The sequence below is a fragment of the Leguminivora glycinivorella genome, chromosome 22, assembly GCF_023078275.1.
Source record: "Leguminivora glycinivorella isolate SPB_JAAS2020 chromosome 22, LegGlyc_1.1, whole genome shotgun sequence".
NCBI lineage: Eukaryota > Metazoa > Arthropoda > Insecta > Lepidoptera > Tortricidae > Leguminivora > Leguminivora glycinivorella.
In genome coordinates this window covers 12,422,935-12,442,023 of record NC_062992.1, presented here as the reverse complement: position 1 = coordinate 12,442,023, position 19,089 = coordinate 12,422,935, and the positions used below count along the sequence as shown (strand labels likewise).

The 19,089-nt window shown below is 37.7% G+C and overlaps 1 protein-coding gene across 3 annotated transcripts in view; it reads left to right on the top strand.

The window, feature by feature from the left end:
• Positions 1-19,089, top strand: part of LOC125238045 (protein lev-9) — a 235,475-nt gene that overhangs the window by 103,625 nt on the left and 112,761 nt on the right. For all 3 annotated transcript variants that reach the window (XM_048145334.1, XM_048145333.1, XM_048145332.1), the window contains exons 2-3: positions 641-795; positions 5,252-5,354. In XM_048145334.1, the coding sequence (XP_048001291.1) occupies positions 641-795; positions 5,252-5,354 (258 nt within the window). The remainder of the gene's footprint in view (positions 1-640; positions 796-5,251; positions 5,355-19,089) is intronic.

Here is a 19,089-nt window from a genome sequence, read left to right as displayed (position 1 = left end):
TTATTCAATATTTATGATTCAAAATCATCATTTACCAGCCAGCTTAATAAGACATCAAGTTAAAATTTGTATGAATTTACTTTGCACTCTTGTGGATAAAATGCAATTTTGCTATCTGTTTTCGAATAGCAAAATGAGCCTTTAACAGTTGGTGTGGTGAAAATAAATAAAAATTATAGGACATTCTTATTCTTACACAGATTGACTGAGTCCCACCACGGTAAGCTCAAGAAGGCTTGTGTTGTGGGTAATCAGACAACGATACATATAATATACATAGAAAACATCCATGACTCAGGAACAAATATCTGTGCTCATCACACAAATAAATGCCCTTTTACCGGGATTCGAACCCGGGACCGCGGCTTAGCAGGCAGGCTACTGAGCCTGCCTGCTAAGCCGCGGTCCCGGGTACTGACCCGCGCTAGGTCAGACCGGTAGCCTGTTTGTCTGTCTGTTTGTGTGTGTGTCTGTCTGTGGCATCGTAGCTCCCGAACGGATGACCCGATTTAGATTTAGTTTTTTTTGTTTTAAAGCTGAATTAGTCGGGAGTGTTCTTAGCCATGTTTGAAAATCGGTCTACTATGACGCGGTCGGGGTTTTTTTCATAATTTTAATTTAAACTTGCTTTTGTTTACAGCAGCGTCGGCGCTGCCGTCGCCAACGACGGCGGACGACGACGACGACGAGGATGACACGACGCCCTCATCGTCGGACGACGGGCGCATATACAAGAACCCGCGCAACTCGCCGTCCGCTCAGTGTCCCCGGGACGAGGAGCAAGCCACGCTGCTGGTACGTATAGTGTGACAGAGACAGCACTACTGCACACACTAGTGTGAGAGAGACGGGCGCACATACAAGAACAAATAAATATAAAAAAATACGTAAATAAATAAAAGTGCAAGCGACAGGGTTGAGTGGAAGAAAAGAGGGGCGACCTTTGCGTCAAAATCTAGGAAACAATTTCTAACAATTAAAAATCTAAGTACAAGGTCGTAGAAAAAGTATTGTATTAAACGGTCTTTAAGAGGGCTTTCGTGTTAAAAATAGTGAAATCGCAACCGAGCGCTCGATCATACCGTGTGTGGTATCAAATTAAAGGGCTTTGCGAGTAGTTTATAAATATATATCACATTATAGGACTTTTTCTACTTGGTCTAACAAAATATGAGAAAATGTCCAAAAGTGGTAATAATTGTACCGGTGAAGGCTCATTTTCAAAAAATTGGCAAAAATCAATAATAGCAATTTATAATCACTAAGGCATAACAGCAATTTAAGTTAACGTTGCAGATTAATTTAGTACAAAACTTACTTCGATATGATGTAGATTTTCAAAGAAATTGTCACTTAATTTTAGGTAATTTCTGAAAAAAATTGAATTCGCCTTAGGCTAGTTTACTCTTTTTCAAAAACTTAAAATAAAAATCTAGTCTGAAATGATTGTGGTACAGGATATACGAATTATAAATTTACGCGTTTTAATATTCAAAATTGTCCAAATTTTACAAATAAGATCGACTGATTCAGCTCTATACGTGCGTTTTTCTAAACGTGCATTAGAGAAAAAATCATAATTAATTTAGTGAGTTAGTTTTCAAAAATCCAGTCTTATAAAAATCAAGACAATAAGATGCTCTAACTGGAACTTGAATTAAATAAATCTATTGGATAACGGAAAGTGTAGTATTTCACCGACTAAAACTATCAATTTTACATTCTTTTGACGTTTTTTTTGAAAGCAGCCTTAAGTGAGTCAAAAAATACTCGTGGCGTCTTTATTATTAACAATTTTCGGCCTTGCCTCAAATCCATACTAACGCCGTGTCTAATCGATAAGGTTTGATTTCGTATGCGTCGCATCGCCGTAAGTGCGACCATCGTCCGTCGTCCGTCGCCCACGCAAGCCACGGCGTATTATAAATGGAAAAGTGTGTGTGTCTGTTTGTTTTCCCCTCACTAGCTCGGAAACACGTGTTTTGTCCTTTAAGACCAGCGGGTAAAAACGCATTTTATCCACTAGTGGGTAAAGTAATTTGACCTTGAATAAAGTCAAATTAACTGCTTTAAAATTGATAAAAGTAGGTGAATCTAGTAATAAAGATGATTTACCACCTGTGGAACTATTGGAAGCAGTGATAAACGCATTTTTTGCGTTGTAGTTTCCTCGCTATAACGAGGGGAAAAGTTTTGTGTTATACTCGGGTGCAAATGTATTTTACTTCTCGGGTGTTACAAAACTCTCAAGTTCAGGATTCTATTCTCGAACCACTCGCTTCGCTCGTGGTTCAACTATAGAATCCTTTCACTTGCTCGTTTTTCAATTCCACACTCGGCGTTAAAATACAACTTTGCCCCCTTGTATAACAAATAAACTATTGTCCGTCTTTCACGACAAAACAGAGCGACGAATCGACGTAATTTTTTAGGTAGAGAGAGATACTTGAAGGGATAGAGAGTGGCATAGGCTACTTTTTGTCTCTTTCTAACGCGAGCGAGCCCACGGGAAATAGTTATAAATCTAACCCACATTAGATTACCTCGTCTAGAAACCTAGGACACTACCCAGATACCTACTAACTAAGCTTACCTTAGGCACTGATCCCACCAAAAGCAAGTACCTAAGCGATGAACTACCTACCTAAGATAGGCGATATAGATGTAGTGCAAAAATCTTTTCCCCTCACTAGCTTGGAAACACATGTTTTGTCCTTTAATACCAGCGGGTAAAAACGCATTTTATCCACTAAGTAATTTGACCTTGAATAAAGTCAAATTAACTGCTTTAAAATTGATAAAAGTAGGTGAATCTAGTAATAAAGATGATTTACCACCTGTGGAACTACTGGAAGCAGTGATAAACGCATTTTTTGCGTTGTAGTTTCCTCGCTATAGTGAGGGGAAAAGTTTTGTGTTACACTCGGGTGCAAATGTATTTTACTTCTCGTGTGTTAAAAAAACTCGCAAGGTCAGGATTCTATTCTCGAACCACTCGCTTCGCTCGTGGTTCAACTATAGAATCCTTTCACTTGCTCGTTTTTCAATTCCACACTCGGCGTTAAAATACAACTTTGCCCCCTTGTATAACAAATAAGTAACTATTTCCTTCGTTTTTTAACCCCCGACGCAAAAACGACGGGGTGTTATAAGTTTGACGTGTCTGCCTGTGTGTGTGTCTGTCTGTCTGTCTGTGGCATCGTAGCTCCCGAACGGATGAACCGATTTAGATTTCGTTTTGTTTCCCTCTAAGACCAAATTAAATTATTTCATAGGAAATATTTTAATTTTCAATTTTTCAATGCTTTATTGCAATTCATGTGTACACATAATGATCTTAGTCTAAGGATAATATAGTCTCAACATGAACCCTGAGAGGGCATAGCAACATAATTATATATATACACTAACTTAAATAAAAACAAAAAAAATACATTACATTACATAGAAATCAAATTATCATCAAATTACATTTGTGTTTTTTTTAGCAGACACACTACTATTATTTAACTATAAACTGAAATAAATGTCATATACAAAGAAAAAATTACCAAGGCCTCCAAGTGTCCGATGCTGGATGGTTGGAGGCCTTGGTAATTTTTTCTTTGTATATGACATTTATTTCAGTTCGTTTTTTTTGTTTGAAAGCTGAGTTAGCCGGAAGTGTTCTTAGCCATGTTTCATGAAAATCGGTCTACTATGTCGCGGTCGGGGGTTTTTCAAAATTAATTTTGTGATTAGGTTATTTTGGTTTGTGGTTCTTTTGTTCGTTTCTGTCGCTTATAAATAGCTCATCGCTTTTGGCACTGGTCCCACCGCGAGCTAGTAAACTAAGAGCTATCGGTTATAAAAACAAATAAAAGAGACACGGCGATGTTTATAGTTACTCGCCCAGCGGTGAACTATCAATATCGCCGTGTCTCTTTTGCACGGGAGTGCTTATCTTTTGTTCGTTTTTATAGCCGATAGCTCATAGCTTACTAGCTCGCGGTGGGACCAGTGCACTTGGTGGAACTAGTGCCTAAGGCAGCATCTAAGCCAGTTTCCAAGTACTTAGCCAACCCAATCTAGCTTCCAGTGTTTCAATTCAGACCTGGCTTAGTTTCAAGAGGCTTATGCTAAGTCTAAAGTGTCTGAAACACTGAATTGATAGTACAGGATTACTGTCCATCAAATTGTGATTAATTATTAGTGTATAGGTAATGTGTATAAGTAGGTAGATGTAGGGTAGGCGTAGAACCATTCGTGTGGTAGTTTAAGCACTAGAATAGAACCGAAGAATGACGGAAAGACATCTGATGACAGATCTTACTTTTAACCCCCGACGCAAAAACGACGGGGTGTTATAAGTTTGACGTGTCTGTCTGTCTGTGTGTCTTTCTGTCTGTCTGTTTGTCTGTCTGTGTGTGTGTGTCTATAAACTGAAATAAATGTCATATACAAAGAAAAAAAAAGAAAATTATAAAGATTTTCTATGAGGATAATTTAATTTGTTCTAAGAATGTGTGTGTGTCTGTCTGTGGCATCGTAGCTCCCGAACGGATGAACCGATTTGGATTTAGTTTTTTTTGTCTGAAAGCTGAGTTAGTCGGGAGTGTTCTTAGCCATCTACTATGTCGCGGTCAGGAGTTTTTTCAAAATTGTAATTTTGTTCACGGACGCGTAGAGTGCGTAAATGACCATACAAATAGTTCTACGGCTATGACGGATCTTATTTTTACAGATTCAAAGCGGACGAAACCGCTCTTAAGATTTTACAAAAAGGGCATTTTCAGAATTTTGGACCCCCCAAATTAGCGTACCTAAGTACAAACAAAAAATTAACTCACTGTCAGTTTTGTGACGATAATTAAGCATGAAATTTGTATAAAAATATTGTTTTTGTGATGATAACATAAACTTTAAGCGATAATCTATATTCAGAATGTGAAAAAAGTTAATTTTCAGACAAATAATAAGCCTAATTGTAGTCACAAAACTGACAGTGAGTTAATTTTTGTTAACAACTTACGCTAATTGGAGGGTCCCAAATTATGAAAATGCCCATCTAAATATCGTCACTACTTTTAAAAAAAACTTGTATTTTCGTCTGTCAATGAAAAGAAAATTGTAGTAAGTATGTATGGAATGCATATAGACTTACTGAGTTTTAACTTTGAGGAACAGCGTGAGATACGAGATTTTTTTGAAAGTAGTGACGATATGTTTTATCAAACCGGGCAAGATAATTTACATTTTTCTTTGTCCACAGCGTCAAAAATGTCTACGCAAATGTTCGTCAGACGAAGACTGCAAAAGCAAGAAGAAGAAGTGTCTCTGCGATGGCGCCTGCGGCATGTCCTGTATTAAGCCAGGTTAGTCTTCATTATTTAAGGTCCTACTACATTTACTGTACCCCTGTTTTCATTTAATTATTATTTTTCTCCTATCTAAAATATAGTTCTGTGACAAATTGCTTTCTCAAAAAAAGCTCCTAGAGTATTAGGAAATGTTTTCTAGTCACTAGAAGGTAAATGTACCTACAGAATTTCAGGTAAATGGGCCATTTTTTTTTCAAAGTTGTCCACCCCACTTTTTTTTTTTATTTGGAAATTTTTATGTGGTTTCCACTCAGAATCGCGAGGTCTTTCAATTCTAATAGGAGAAAAAAAGTGTCCCAAGGTTTTTTCCCCAATCCATTACCATTTTTTCATACATTTTTTATGGCGGTAACGGTATGGAAGGTTCGAAAAAATGTATGGAAATCTTGGGACATGGTCCATGTTACAAAAAAGTGGGGTGGACAACTTTGAAAAAAATTGCCCAAATAATAACCGTAACTGGTTATTTGAATATCTATAACCGGTTATGAAATTTTGCCAAATAAATCTTGATGGCTAATAACAGATTATTTCGGTTACGGTTATAACCGGTTTGCATTCCCTAAGCACTAAGCGGAAGTCTATGGAAATTTCCATACAAAAAATAGCGAATAAAAATTTGATAAAAGACGGTTTGATAAAACCGACCCTTACTGTTCCTAGACGGTTGGTTAGGTCGAAAATTTGAATCGAAAAATGACGTAGGTATTATGTAAACATTGCTGTACCAAATTGCATTTCGGTGCGCGGATCACAGTGCATTTCGGTGCGCGGTACCTAAATAAATCATTTTTTTGTGGATTTTAAACAGCGCACAACCTGCATCTATATCTCTCTTATATGGCAATAGAGAAATGAGCCTGAAAAAGCATGTTATAAATGAGTACACGCCCCACGTAAAGGGCACATCACACGGTACTAATCACTGCCACTAACGAACAACTCGAGTAGCACAACTAATTTACTCACAGATTAGAACAGACCACTTACTTATTCGACAAACACCAAATGTTGGCTATGTGCTTGTTCTACCGTATGTACTATCGAATCCGCCGAAGGTTGAGCATGCCTAGGCCTATTTTGGAATACACCCGAGAAGCGGTCACTTATTTACAACGGGGATTGTTCTGATGAACTCTTAGACTTGGTGCCACCTTCGCACTTTTATCACCGCACCTCCCGCCAAAGAAACAAAGTTCATCCTCATTTTCTCGACACGTGACAAACCAAGAACAAACGGGCTCTCGCTCGTTTTTGCCCAGAACGTGCAAGTTGTGGAATGAGCTACCTTCTGAGGTGTTTCCCTTGGGCTAATATGATATCGTCACTACTTTGAAAAAATCTCGTATCTCACGCTGCTTCTTAAAGTTAAAACGCAGTAAGTCTATATATGCATTCCATACATACTTACTACAATTTTCTTTTCATTGACAGACGAAGATACAAGTTTTTTTTAAAATAGTGACGATATGGTGTTATCTGTCGAATGTCGTAATGTAAGTTGTAGAGGTCACTTTGCCGATTTGTCAGTCTGACGTGCCCCCTATTAATCAAAGGGTTAGTTCACCCAAACCGTGAAAAATTGCTTTCTGAACTAAACCATTTGTAACCTATTCATTTTATTGTAACTGTTTAAAATGCAATCTGTGCATAATGAAGGGCATTGCAACACGAGTGTGGTAATGCCTAATTATGTATTTGCATACACTACTTTATCTACCCAATAGTATTTTATACAATCGTGATATAATACAAAGCTTTTCAGTCGAGTACCATGTTTAGGCCACGAAGCTTGCTGAGTGGCCTAATAGTACGGTACGAGAGTGAAAAGCTTAATTATATCACTATTGTATACAATACTTTTTCTATGAGACATCATCTTCATCATCAATGGACGAATAATATCATCATTCAAGTTAAAAACAATGTTAATGGCGTTGTTCACCGTTGTATCAACATCGAATTACCTGACAACCAATTGTTTGTAATAACCGTCTCTGATTGGTCGATAACGCGATAGATAAAAAAAATGTGTTTCAGATGCAGAAAAATTTGCCAGGTATCGCAAAATTAGTATAGAGCTTGTATGAAGTTCTATTTTTGATTTTTTTCAGTTAACTTAAGTGAAGTGTAATGAAATATTATAGTTGACTAAGTGTCAAAGACTATCCAACACTGAAAAGTCAGCACTTATAGTTTGGTCTATGGTGTTCTAATTGACAGATTAAAGTCGACGAGTAGAATAATATCATAAGGGCTCTATGATGGGTTCAGAAACCATTAAGAAATGACAACTAAAACCAGACCAAATGTAAAAAAACCGGCCAAGAGCGTGTCGGGCCACGCTCAGTGTAGGGTTCCGTAGTTTTCCGTATTTTTCTCAAAAACTACTGAACCTATCAAGTTCAAAACAATTTTCCTAGAAAGTCTTTATAAAGTTCTACTTTTGTGATTTTTTTCATATTTTTTAAACATATGGTTCAAAAGTTAGAGGGGGGGACGCACTTTTTTTTCCTTTAGGAGCGATTATTTCCGAAAATATTAATATTATCAAAAAACAATCATAGTAAACCCTTATTCATTTTTAAACCCTTATCCATTTTTTAGTTTTGCACTTTGTTGGCGTGATTGATATACATATTGGTACCAAATTTCAGCTTTCTAGTGCTAACGGTTACTGAGATTATCCGCGGACGGACGGACGGACGGACGGACAGACAGACAGACAGACAGACATGGCGAAACTATAAGGATTCCTAGTTCACTACGAAACCCTAAAAACTATTCCTTCTGTTGTATAGTAAGTTGTAAAGGCTACTACCGATTTGTCAGTGTGGCGTGTCCCTTATTAATCAAAGGGTTAGTTCATTCCGAGCCAGGAACAACGGATTTCCCGCAGGTGCTGATAATTTATCAGGTACACTTTATTACACTCGAATCGGGGCATTTTATATGGACACTAAAGTGCTCAGTGACCCGTTTTCTTTGCCACTTGAGTGTAGTATTATAGGAAGGATACAGATTTATTTTGGCACTTAAAGAACAAATCGTTTTGTGATGGCGACGTCGAGCGTGAAATAAAGTGATTTAGGAATACAGGGTGTTTAGTTTGTCACTTGCAATAATATATACATACAATCAGGCCTGTATCCCGTAAGAGGTAGGCAGAGCACACGAAACTACTCGTTTCAATGCCATTCTTGGCAAATAAGGGGTTGAAAGAAAACGAAATTACGACATTGCAGTGGCAGAAGAGGTGCGTTGCCGGCTTTTAAGCTGGGTGTAGGCTCTTTTCTTGAAGGTTAGAATATCGTATCGGTCCGTAAATACCACAGACCTATCATTTCGTTTACACTTAAAAACTGCTGAAGTGTGCAAAAGAGAAGCTGTCACGTAGGTATATGAACATCCCATGAGTGCAAAAGAGGCAGACTACAAAATTTTAATGAGGCAGACTACAAATGAGAAAACGTGGCCATTTTTGAGTTCGCCAGCGGCCACTAGCGGCACACCTCGGACACTAGCGATCAAATATATGAAAGAGGCGCGTTCCTAGCACACAGTCTAAGCTCGTGTAGGTGAACGCGTACTATGCTTGTATGAGTGACATATGACAGGTCGACTGTTCGCGTTTTTTGACAGGCGGTAACTTTGAGGTAACCGAGAGGGGGTGGACGGCACTTTCAGCGGGGAGAGGGAGTGGCCATACTGTACGATAGTACCTACCTACTTTTTATTATACTGTGCTAGCGGCCTACTCAATTTAAGTTTAACGGGTTCATCCTACCTACTTCTAATGCGAAATCCTGTAGGCGACAATTAATTCTACGAGTAGATAAAAAATGTATTTCAGTAAAGAAAAGATCTTCTAAGAAAATAAACTGCAAAAACCTCATTTTGACGAGCGTACTAAAACCCGACTTTAACGGACTCCCAGTAATTATCTGTCAGAAACCTTTACTTACCGCAGGACGCGGACAAAACGTCCACTTTTCATGAGCTAATTACTACAACGCGTTTTTCCTTATTTGACCGGAGGCCCAGATCCTGCATACTAGATGGAGCATTTCATTTGTTTGTCGAAGATTTCATTATTATGTTACAACCTTTTCTTATCGATTTCCGTTAATTTTAAAGGTAGTTTATTTAGGGCAATTTCAATTAATTTCTTTAAGAAATAAAAAAATAAAATAAAAATAAAATAAATTAAAATAATAATAAAATAAATTAAAATAAAAATATAAATAAATTAAATTAATAATAAAATAAATTATTTTATTATTTAAATAAATAAAATAAAATAAATTATAAACTGAAATAAATACCATACCATTCGGTTCGCGGTTTTTTAAGAAACTTTATGTTATAGATTTTATTTATTCAAAAAATAAATTAAATAAGTGTAGTACGAACTTTATAACTTCTTAGTTCCTAGCATTATTTATTATGACATGTGCCTAGTAGTGCAGATACTTTGACATTAACTTTAATGATATTCTTACGGGTCTCTTAGAAAATGTTATAAATTGATAATCATCATCACCAGATCATTTTCGCCGGCCGTATAGCTTGAGAAAATAAGGTAAGTAAGAGAGACTTTCAAGTGTCTGGTTTTTTAAAAGTTGCGGCCATCGGAAAAGGTCTGGTAATGCGTAACTGATGATTTTAACACTACATTTTCTAACATTACATAAAAACCAGCCAAAAGTTAAGTAGTAAGCCTAAGTTTCAGTAACTTTATTTACGTCTCCTTCTAACACCCCCCCCCCCCCTCCTAAAATGTGGGATGGAAGTTTGTATGAAGCATTCAGCAATTTTCGAATTTAACGAGAGCGAAGCCGCGGACAAAAGCTAGTCGTATATTAATATAAAAATTCTTATATACCTACATAGAAAACATTCAATAAATGACCTTACCTTACTAAAGTTTCCATAACCTTAAAAAAAAGCAGTACCTATCTACCCGAAGTGATCTACAACCTGCCTTTCCTGCCTCCTCCTTGACGAATCCAATTTATTTTATTCGGCAAAGATGGCGGCGTATTGTGGATTTTCGTGAGTATTTCCACCGGTCCTATTATTATAACTTTTATATGTGCTTTTTACGGTTTTTGACTTCTATTGTTATTATATTACTTTTCCTGACTTTGCAAAGAGGATTTTTTCAGTAGTAATTACAGTTTTTACTCAGGTAAAAAAAATTGTGGCTTATAGAAGGGTCGGTTCTTTGTAGTAGTAGTACTAACACATTTTTTTTTATATTGGGGACTCCTTACACAGATCAACTTAACCCCAAACTAAGCGAAGCTTGTTCTATGGGTGCTAAGCGACGATATACATACTTAAATAGATAAATACATACTTATATACATAGAAAACATACATGACTCAGGAACAAATGTCTGTGCTCATCACACAAATAAATGCCCTTACCGGGATTCGATCCCAGGACTGCGGCTTAGCAGGCAGGGTCACTACCGACTGAGCCAGACCGGCCGTCGAACTTTATTGTACTACAATGTCTTATAGTAGGTATTATACTTTAATAATTGTAACTCGATATTTGTAATTTGGAGAACTATATGTCTATAATTAATTAAAATTTGGCTATATAGCTAAGTTTACATATGTATATTGTATGACTGTTTGTTCTTGAATAAATTAAAAAAAAAAAACACATATACAGGAAAATAAATTACACACACATGACCAAATCCGCGTCGATAGGTTTAGAGAACCCTTAAGTTACCTAACCTACTACCTAGGTACTTACATAGCGTAAAATCATAGACATATGTAACTCTGTTTGAATGAGTGTTTTGTGTTGTTTGGTTGTATTTAAATTCTACTTCTCATATTTCTTAGAGCCACCTACCACCATATATTCTGATTAAATTAACTCCAGTACCCAAAGGTTGTCTGGAAGAGATCGCTCTTAAGCGATAAGACCGCCTGTTGTTACCTCTGTTTAATTTGTTTTGTTTCTTGTGTATTACTTGTAAACTATGTGAGGTGTGCAATAAAGAGTATTGTATTGTATTGTAACTCCGTATAGACGGATAAAGTCTAAGAAAAAACGTACCTCAAAGTCCTAAAGAAAAAGGTACGGTGCGTGGCCTAGATGGCGTTACACCTTTGGGGAAGGGGAAGGCTCGGCTAGATGGCGCTAAAATTAATATTTGACATTTTAACACATATCAAGCTAACAATACGGGCCAAATTGTCAAAACTGAGGTTCGAAAGTTTCAAGCCTGTGTCGAGAGATGGCAGTCTGCGCTGTGATTACACTGATTACCCATATTACTTTGACAGTAACTCTCTATAATACTCGATCCTCTTTGGTAAAGTCACGGAAAACTCGTTTCCCTGGCTTTCTCAAATTTTACTAAATGTAATTAAGTAGTACTTCTTTACGGAACTTGCTCTAGGCGGTAATTAAAAACTCTAAAACTTAAAGATATCTTAGGGAAACAGACGGGATTTTAAGGTACTAATGTCTGGCCAAGCTAAGTTTGCAGCCATTTTGGTAGCACAATCTCGTACGCAGATCTGGGTACGTAGCCAAATGGCACAAACGCGCACGAAACGCTCACGAAACGAAACGCTCGTAGATATCTATCTCTATCGCTCGTGCGTATTGTCGCGACAGAGCCAGACTACCTTTCGCGGCGTTTCGTTTTCGTTTCGTGTCGCAGAAATGCCATTCGGCTACAGCACCTGATGTTACTGTATAATAAGTAAGTACCTAGAAACGAAAATTTTGTCACATCTCATAATTATTTCAATACAAAATTATAAAGGAATTATACAATAAATTCGCAATTTATCAAAATTCCAACTCACTCGAAAATCAAACTAAACACAATGTACCTAAATAAAGTATAATTTCATAACTTTCGCGGTTCGATGGTCTTTTGCTTTTAATATTATAAATATTTAGCAAACCGAGACATAAGACGAGTGGTATAGTAATGAATTATTCAAATCGTATAACTTGAGGTACTACGGGAAGTCACTTGGAACTCAGTACTTTTTCAGTACAGATGGTGTTTTTTTGCAGCACTAGTGCGCAAAGTGGTTTTCATGTCGGGGTACATCGCCAAATGCGCAAACGCTCATGATAATATCTCTTTCGTAGCTATCTATCTCTATCGCTCTTGCGTATTGGCCCGTCAGAGAAAAACTGCATTTCTGTATGGTTTTATGTATGTACCCAATACATACGTATACATACAATCACGCCTGTATCCCGTAAAGGGGTAGGCAGAGCACATGAAACTACTAAAGCTTCAGTGCACTCTTGGCAAAATAAGGGGTTGAAAGAAAACGAAAGCGTGGCATTGCAGTGACAGGTTGCCAGCCTCTCGCCTACGCCACAATTTAACCCAAATTCCATAGTCGCCTTCTACGACACCCACGGGAAGAAAGGGGGTGGTGAAATTCTTAACCCATCACCACACAGGCTACATAAAACCCAATACATAAAACCTACTTAATATGTACATTCAGTATTTATTTGAAATATTTTCCTTACAAGTAAATTATAATTAATATGTAAATAAGGATGCTAGTGTCTCGAATGCTGAAATATGGTAATTATTCAAATCCTAGTCTCCTTACAGTCGTTATTTGCATAACGCAGAGCTCCTCATACTGTGTCTTCATTTAGACTTGCAAGGTAACGAAGCTTTAAGGAAAACATACACAAGCGATGAATGTAGGTAAACCCACCATTTTAGGCTTGTGTCGTTCACGAACTATGAACTGTTAGGAATAAAATCCCATCAATGACCGAAATGAACTGAATCTTTCCGTGCTCTGTGAATCGGTCTTTGCTCATTTAGTTCAGTATAGGATCGGCGAGCGCTAGCGGTTTGGACCGAGAACGAGTGTGTGACTGCGCCGACCGAGAGCGAGAGCTACTTAGCAGAGCTACAAAAAAACGTCAAGTTTTCATATTAAACTTCGGTTACTTACAACCTTTCGGCCCGGAATGTTACTATCTGTGGACTATTCGTATCATTTTGACACTATTCGGTCTCATTCGTTCTGATCTTTCCGACCGCAGTGGTCGCTGGTCTGGCTGAACTAAATGAGCAAAAGACCTAAAAGAGCGAACTAGTTCGTGGGAGCGATTGAACGAGATCGGAGCGCTCCGATCAACGAACGAAACGGCACAAGCCTGCACCTTTTTGTATGGAATTTGACAGATGACAGCCCATTAACCCTGAGTTAAGTGGTTGGTGCAAGAGGGCCTTACTAACTCGTTCGTAGCTCAGTTAGTGTACTAACGTATGGGGTGGACTAACGTATGGGACGGCTCTTGCGAGGGTGGGGGTTCGAATCCCAGAAATGTTGTAAGTAACTAACTTTTTCCCTGAGCTGTATGTACTGGATACGGTACACTTGTGCATGAGGCTATCAAGGGTCTCCGAAGGTGGTGCTCTACAAAGCGGACTGGTTCTGGTGGTGCTGTTGATGTAAAGCGCGAGCGTACCTGTGCAGCCCACCGTTACAGAACAATGGCGGCAGATGGGGGGGGGGGGGGGGGGGGTTGTTTAGTGGGTAGACTTGGAGTCTCATTAGCCCTTAAAAAGGAGTACCACATGACCACTCGGGTCCTTCCCCGCACCCGAGTGGTTGAGTAATGGATTTTTCCCATCCAAAAAAAAAGGGCCTTACTAAGCAAATTAAGTAACTTTTGGTATCTCTAGTTCCCAGCTGTCATCTATATTTTACTTTTGAAAGTCACTTACAGGTAGACAGTCGCGAGTATCGAATCGACTCACCTTGCATTGACTGCGATCATATGAGACCACCGTCATACGAGTTTGGTTCTAGGACACGTCACGTCCCCCTGGCATTTAATTCGTTAAAAAGTCATGGTACCTATCCATACTTTATAATTGTAAATGTCATTGGTAACGCCAGAGCCGGTTTGGGAAAAAATGCAAACGTATCTAAAAAATAAAAAAGCGCTAAAGCGCTGGTAGCCCAGCGGTAAATGCATGCGACTTTCGTTCTGGAGGTCGCGGGTTCGAACCCCGGCTCGCAACAATGAGTTTTTCACTTATGTGCGAATTGTCATTTGATATTTGCCAGTCGCTTTTCGGTGAAGGAAAATATCGTGAGGAACCGGACTAATTCCAATAAGGTCTAGTTACCCTTCGGGTTGGAAGGTCTGGGCAGTCGCTTTCGTAAAACTAGTGCCTATGACAAAAGTTGGGATTAGTTGTCAAAGCGGACCTCAGGCTCCCATGAGCCGTGGTAAATGCCGGGATAATGCAAGGAGGATGATGATGATCTAAAATATAAAAAAATAGGTGTATTTGCCGCTACTGTACTAACTATACGAGTATAGAACTCTCAGTTATAAAACATTCAAATGAAACGCTCAAGCAATTTGTGTCCAGTAAACGTTACAGGGGGACTTATTGCCAAGATAAATCACTGCGAGCTGCACTGCGGAGGTACGCCCGTTAGAATAATGGTTTGGTTACCAGCAAAAAATTTAAATTACCTACAGGAAAATGGAAAAAAATCACACCTCCAGCAGGAAAAAGATAAATTCATTACGACCGGTCTGGCGCAGTCGGTAGTGACCCTGCCTGCTGCGCCGCGGTCCCGGGTTCGAATCCCGGTAAGGGCATTTATTTGTGTGATGAGCACAGATATTTGTTCCTGAGTCATGGATGTTTTCTATGTATATAAGTATTTATACATAATATATTATATATATCGTTGTCTGAGTACCCACAACACAAGCCTTCTTGAGCTTACCGTGGGCCGCAATCAATCTGTGTAAGAATGTCCTATAATATTTATTTATTATTAACCGACTTCAAAAAAGGAGGAGGTTCTCAATTCGACTGAATGTTTTTTTTTTATTTTTTATTTATTTATTTATTATTTATTAAAATTTATCGTACTAGACTGCAGATTTATTTTTCAGTAGCTACAGATGGTGCTTTTTTATCGCACTAGTGCGAGAAGTAGGCCATTTTTTGTCTGTACTGAAAAACGTCGTACGATACACGTGCGAAAAGAAAATTCGCAACTCGTGTCGTTTAAAATACTCCCTTTGGTCGTGTTTTTATTTATCGCCACTTGTTTCGAACTTCCTTTTTTTCGCACTTGTATCGTAATGTACTAGGTATTTCAGCACATATGGTGCTTTCTTAACGCACTAGTGCGAGAAGTGGTTTATTTTTTGTCAGGTCGAAACTTCGGAGAGTCATCTGTACATGTCTGTACTGAAAAACGTCGTACGATATACGTGCAAAAAGGAAATTCGAGACTTCCTTTTTTACGCACTAGTATCGTTGTACTGTTACTCGTGTGCTGCCATATAGGTACCTACTGATTTAATAAATAATAATAAAATAATAATAAATATTAAAATAAAAATTGGATACCATTTTATTAGGCAGGCGTCCGGTTTTTTATCCATAGCCCAGTATTTAGTCCATCACTTTCATCAAAATAGACCAGTTCATTTTAGATTCCATTAACTAGCTATCAAATAGTCCTTACACCCTAGCGGGTGTTGCCTCTGCGTGTGTCCCATGATACGGGCAAGGGCAACATCCGCTCGGTGTACCCCTTACATTTCATTAAAGTGTCGAAAGGGCCTTTACGTGTTGGCTTCGGCCCCGCGCACGCCTCCCAAAGGTCCGGAATACCATTGTTCCGTGATGGGAGAGACAAATAAATATTATAACTAGGACATTCTTACACAGATTGACTGAGGCCCACGGTAAGCTCAAGAAGGCTTATGTTGTGGGTACTCAGACAACGATACATATAATATATAAATACTTAAATACATAGAAAACATCCATGACTCAGGAACACATATCTGTGCTCCTCACACAAATAAATGCCCTTACCGGGATTCGAACCCGGGACCGCGGCGCAGCAGGCAGGGTCACTGACGACTGCGCCAGACCGGTCGTCAAATATTATGAATATCGTTGCAAATATCGTGTAAGAGTTAACTTTGTCTCACCCTATACACTTCTTTCAACAAATCGTGTATGTATTATAAACTTACATTTAATTATTTCCAAGGAAAAGATATCACATCAATTAATTAATTACGAATCATACGTTTGACGAATGAGAGTGTAATTAATTACTTTTTTGGTCTGACTTTACGCTTTTTGCCCTTTTTGTTCACGCCGGTAGACTTACTGCCAAGATAAATTACTGCCAGCTGCAGTGCGGAAGTATGCCGTGCTTTCTGGATTAATAGGCTAGATAATACGCCATTAAAATCTTTTCCGGCTTAGCAGTTGGAAATTAAATCCATAAAAATAAGTTTTCCGTGTTGCAAAGTAAAGTTAAACTCAAAGGATAAGCTTAACAAAGTACCTACTTAATTAAGTAGGTAACTTATTAGTGCAACTATGGGAACAAATCAAATTATTATTAACAAATATTTTGATTTGTGTTTTTTTTTTAAGTAGTCACACTACTATATATAAATTAAAAATCGAAATAAGATGTCATAATTATATTAAAGAAAAAATAACGAGCACCACCAGTGGTGAAGGCCAGATTCGAACGCGTCTTTAGCAATCCGGGCTAACGCCATGAACCCCTTCGAATCCGGCCGTCACCAGGTCACCACTGGTGGTGCACTCTAAAAAAAATTTGGTTGTTCCTATCAATATTTTGATAGTCGTAGTCAAGCATCTTGATTCCATACGAGCCTGATAAGATCTTAGACACATCTAATAAGGTAATTTTGATTGCTCTTACTTTTGCAACGTAACTGAATCGATTAAGATCTTGTTCAATAATTCCATGAAAAATAATTATGCTAACTAAATTACCTTAGTAAATTCAACTAAGGATTGAATCAACCTATGTTACATAGTTATGCCTAACAAGTTAATAATTGATTCAAGGTGTACAATGGTTAGGAATAACAAAACACCTAAGTAATTAGTTCAATCATACATTCCCTTGTTGCTTTTAGTAATCAGCTTTATTTGAATTATATAAGATCGTAATTGTAGTAATTAACTTAACGTCAACTAAGAGAAAACTGCTCTTAGTTGGTCTTCATTTTTTAGAGTGTGCTCGTTATTTTTAACCGCCTTCCAAATCTCAAGGGAAGGGGTTCTCAATTCGTCTTTTTTTTTTTTTTTTTTTTTTTAATGTTTGTTCCTCGATATCTCCGTCGTTACTGGACGGATTTTGAAAATTTTTTTTTGATTGAATGTATATGCATACAGATTGGTCCCATTTTTCTCAGAACCCAGTTCTGATGATGGGATCCTGGAGAAATCGAGGGAACTCCTTAAATCTGAAAGGCATACATATGGTGATTTTTGTGTTTTTAAAGGAACAGCATGCATTTACGTACGGAACAGTGACATTTGGTGCAGTGGAACTCCTGATGATGGTCAGAATGGAACTTCTCAAATCTGAACGGCACACTTATAGTGACTTTGGTATTTTTAAAAGAACAGCATGCACTTACGTCCAGAACAGTGACATTTGGTACAGTGGAACTGCTGATGATGGTCAGAACGGAACTCCTCAAATCTGAACGGCACACTTATAGTGACTTTGGTATTTTTATAAGAACAGCATGCACTTACGTCCAGAACAGTGACATTTGGTGCAGTGGAACTGCTGATGAAGAGTGAGCCGCCCCTGGTTAGAGTTCCGTTCTGATAATCATTCTCATCTGTAAGTACTTCAGAATCATCCAAATTTCAAAATTGGTTCAGAAATGACGGAGATATCGAATAACAAACATTAAAAAATATACAGACGAATTGATAACATAATCCAACATTTGAAAGTATTTATCACCAGAACCCCAAAGGAAGGCGGTTTTTTTTTTCTTAAAAATTATTTCTTTAATATAATTATGACATCTCATTCCGATTTTTAACTTATTAGTGTACAAACATCATGTGTAAAAAACTTTGAGCTCAAGAAATTTTATCTCAGTACCAACCTGTACTATTTATGTAGTACCTAAGTACCATCAAGTACTGTCATACGTGGTCATACTGATTCTAACTATGACAAGATAAGAAATAGTACTTAAGGTGACGAACCCAATCATGGACAGTTTAAGAAAAAAATTCGCCTGTTTTTGATATTTCACTGATAAATGTAAAAATTCTACCGCCAAGCGTGTTAAATCTTGAATGTCCTATCCTTCTTCTACATTTCAAGCGTATTGCAGAATAGATACTCCTATTGGTTTCTTCATAGTTAACAAATTAAAACTAGGTGTTAATTATTTGAATATGTCTCACGGAAGTTTAACGTGTATAGGTGTTTTTTCTCCAATTATGGACGGCAGTTCTCCAGTAATGGATCCCCCATTATGGACAGTGAAATAAGTTTAAAATTTTACTTTTAAAGCCAACTGATACGCAATGAGTCAATTTTATGCACCATAAATACAATTAGTTTAGGTTATTTTAACATAGGATTGTTTCTTGTAAATTTGGGTTTTGTAAATTGTTCCTTGTCCATCATAGGAGGTAGGCAGTTTTTCGGGTCCAGTAATGGACACTTGCAAAATAACGTCATTTCTTTATATCTTTGGAGCAACAAACTAGTATGTTTTATACCTTATCTCATGCTTAATGCAGTAAGTAAAACGCATTCAAGATTACGCCGTGCTTTATTTTTTTATTATTTTATACTCACTCTCATCTCTCTTAGCAACATTACTAAGAATTCGCCTTGATATTTT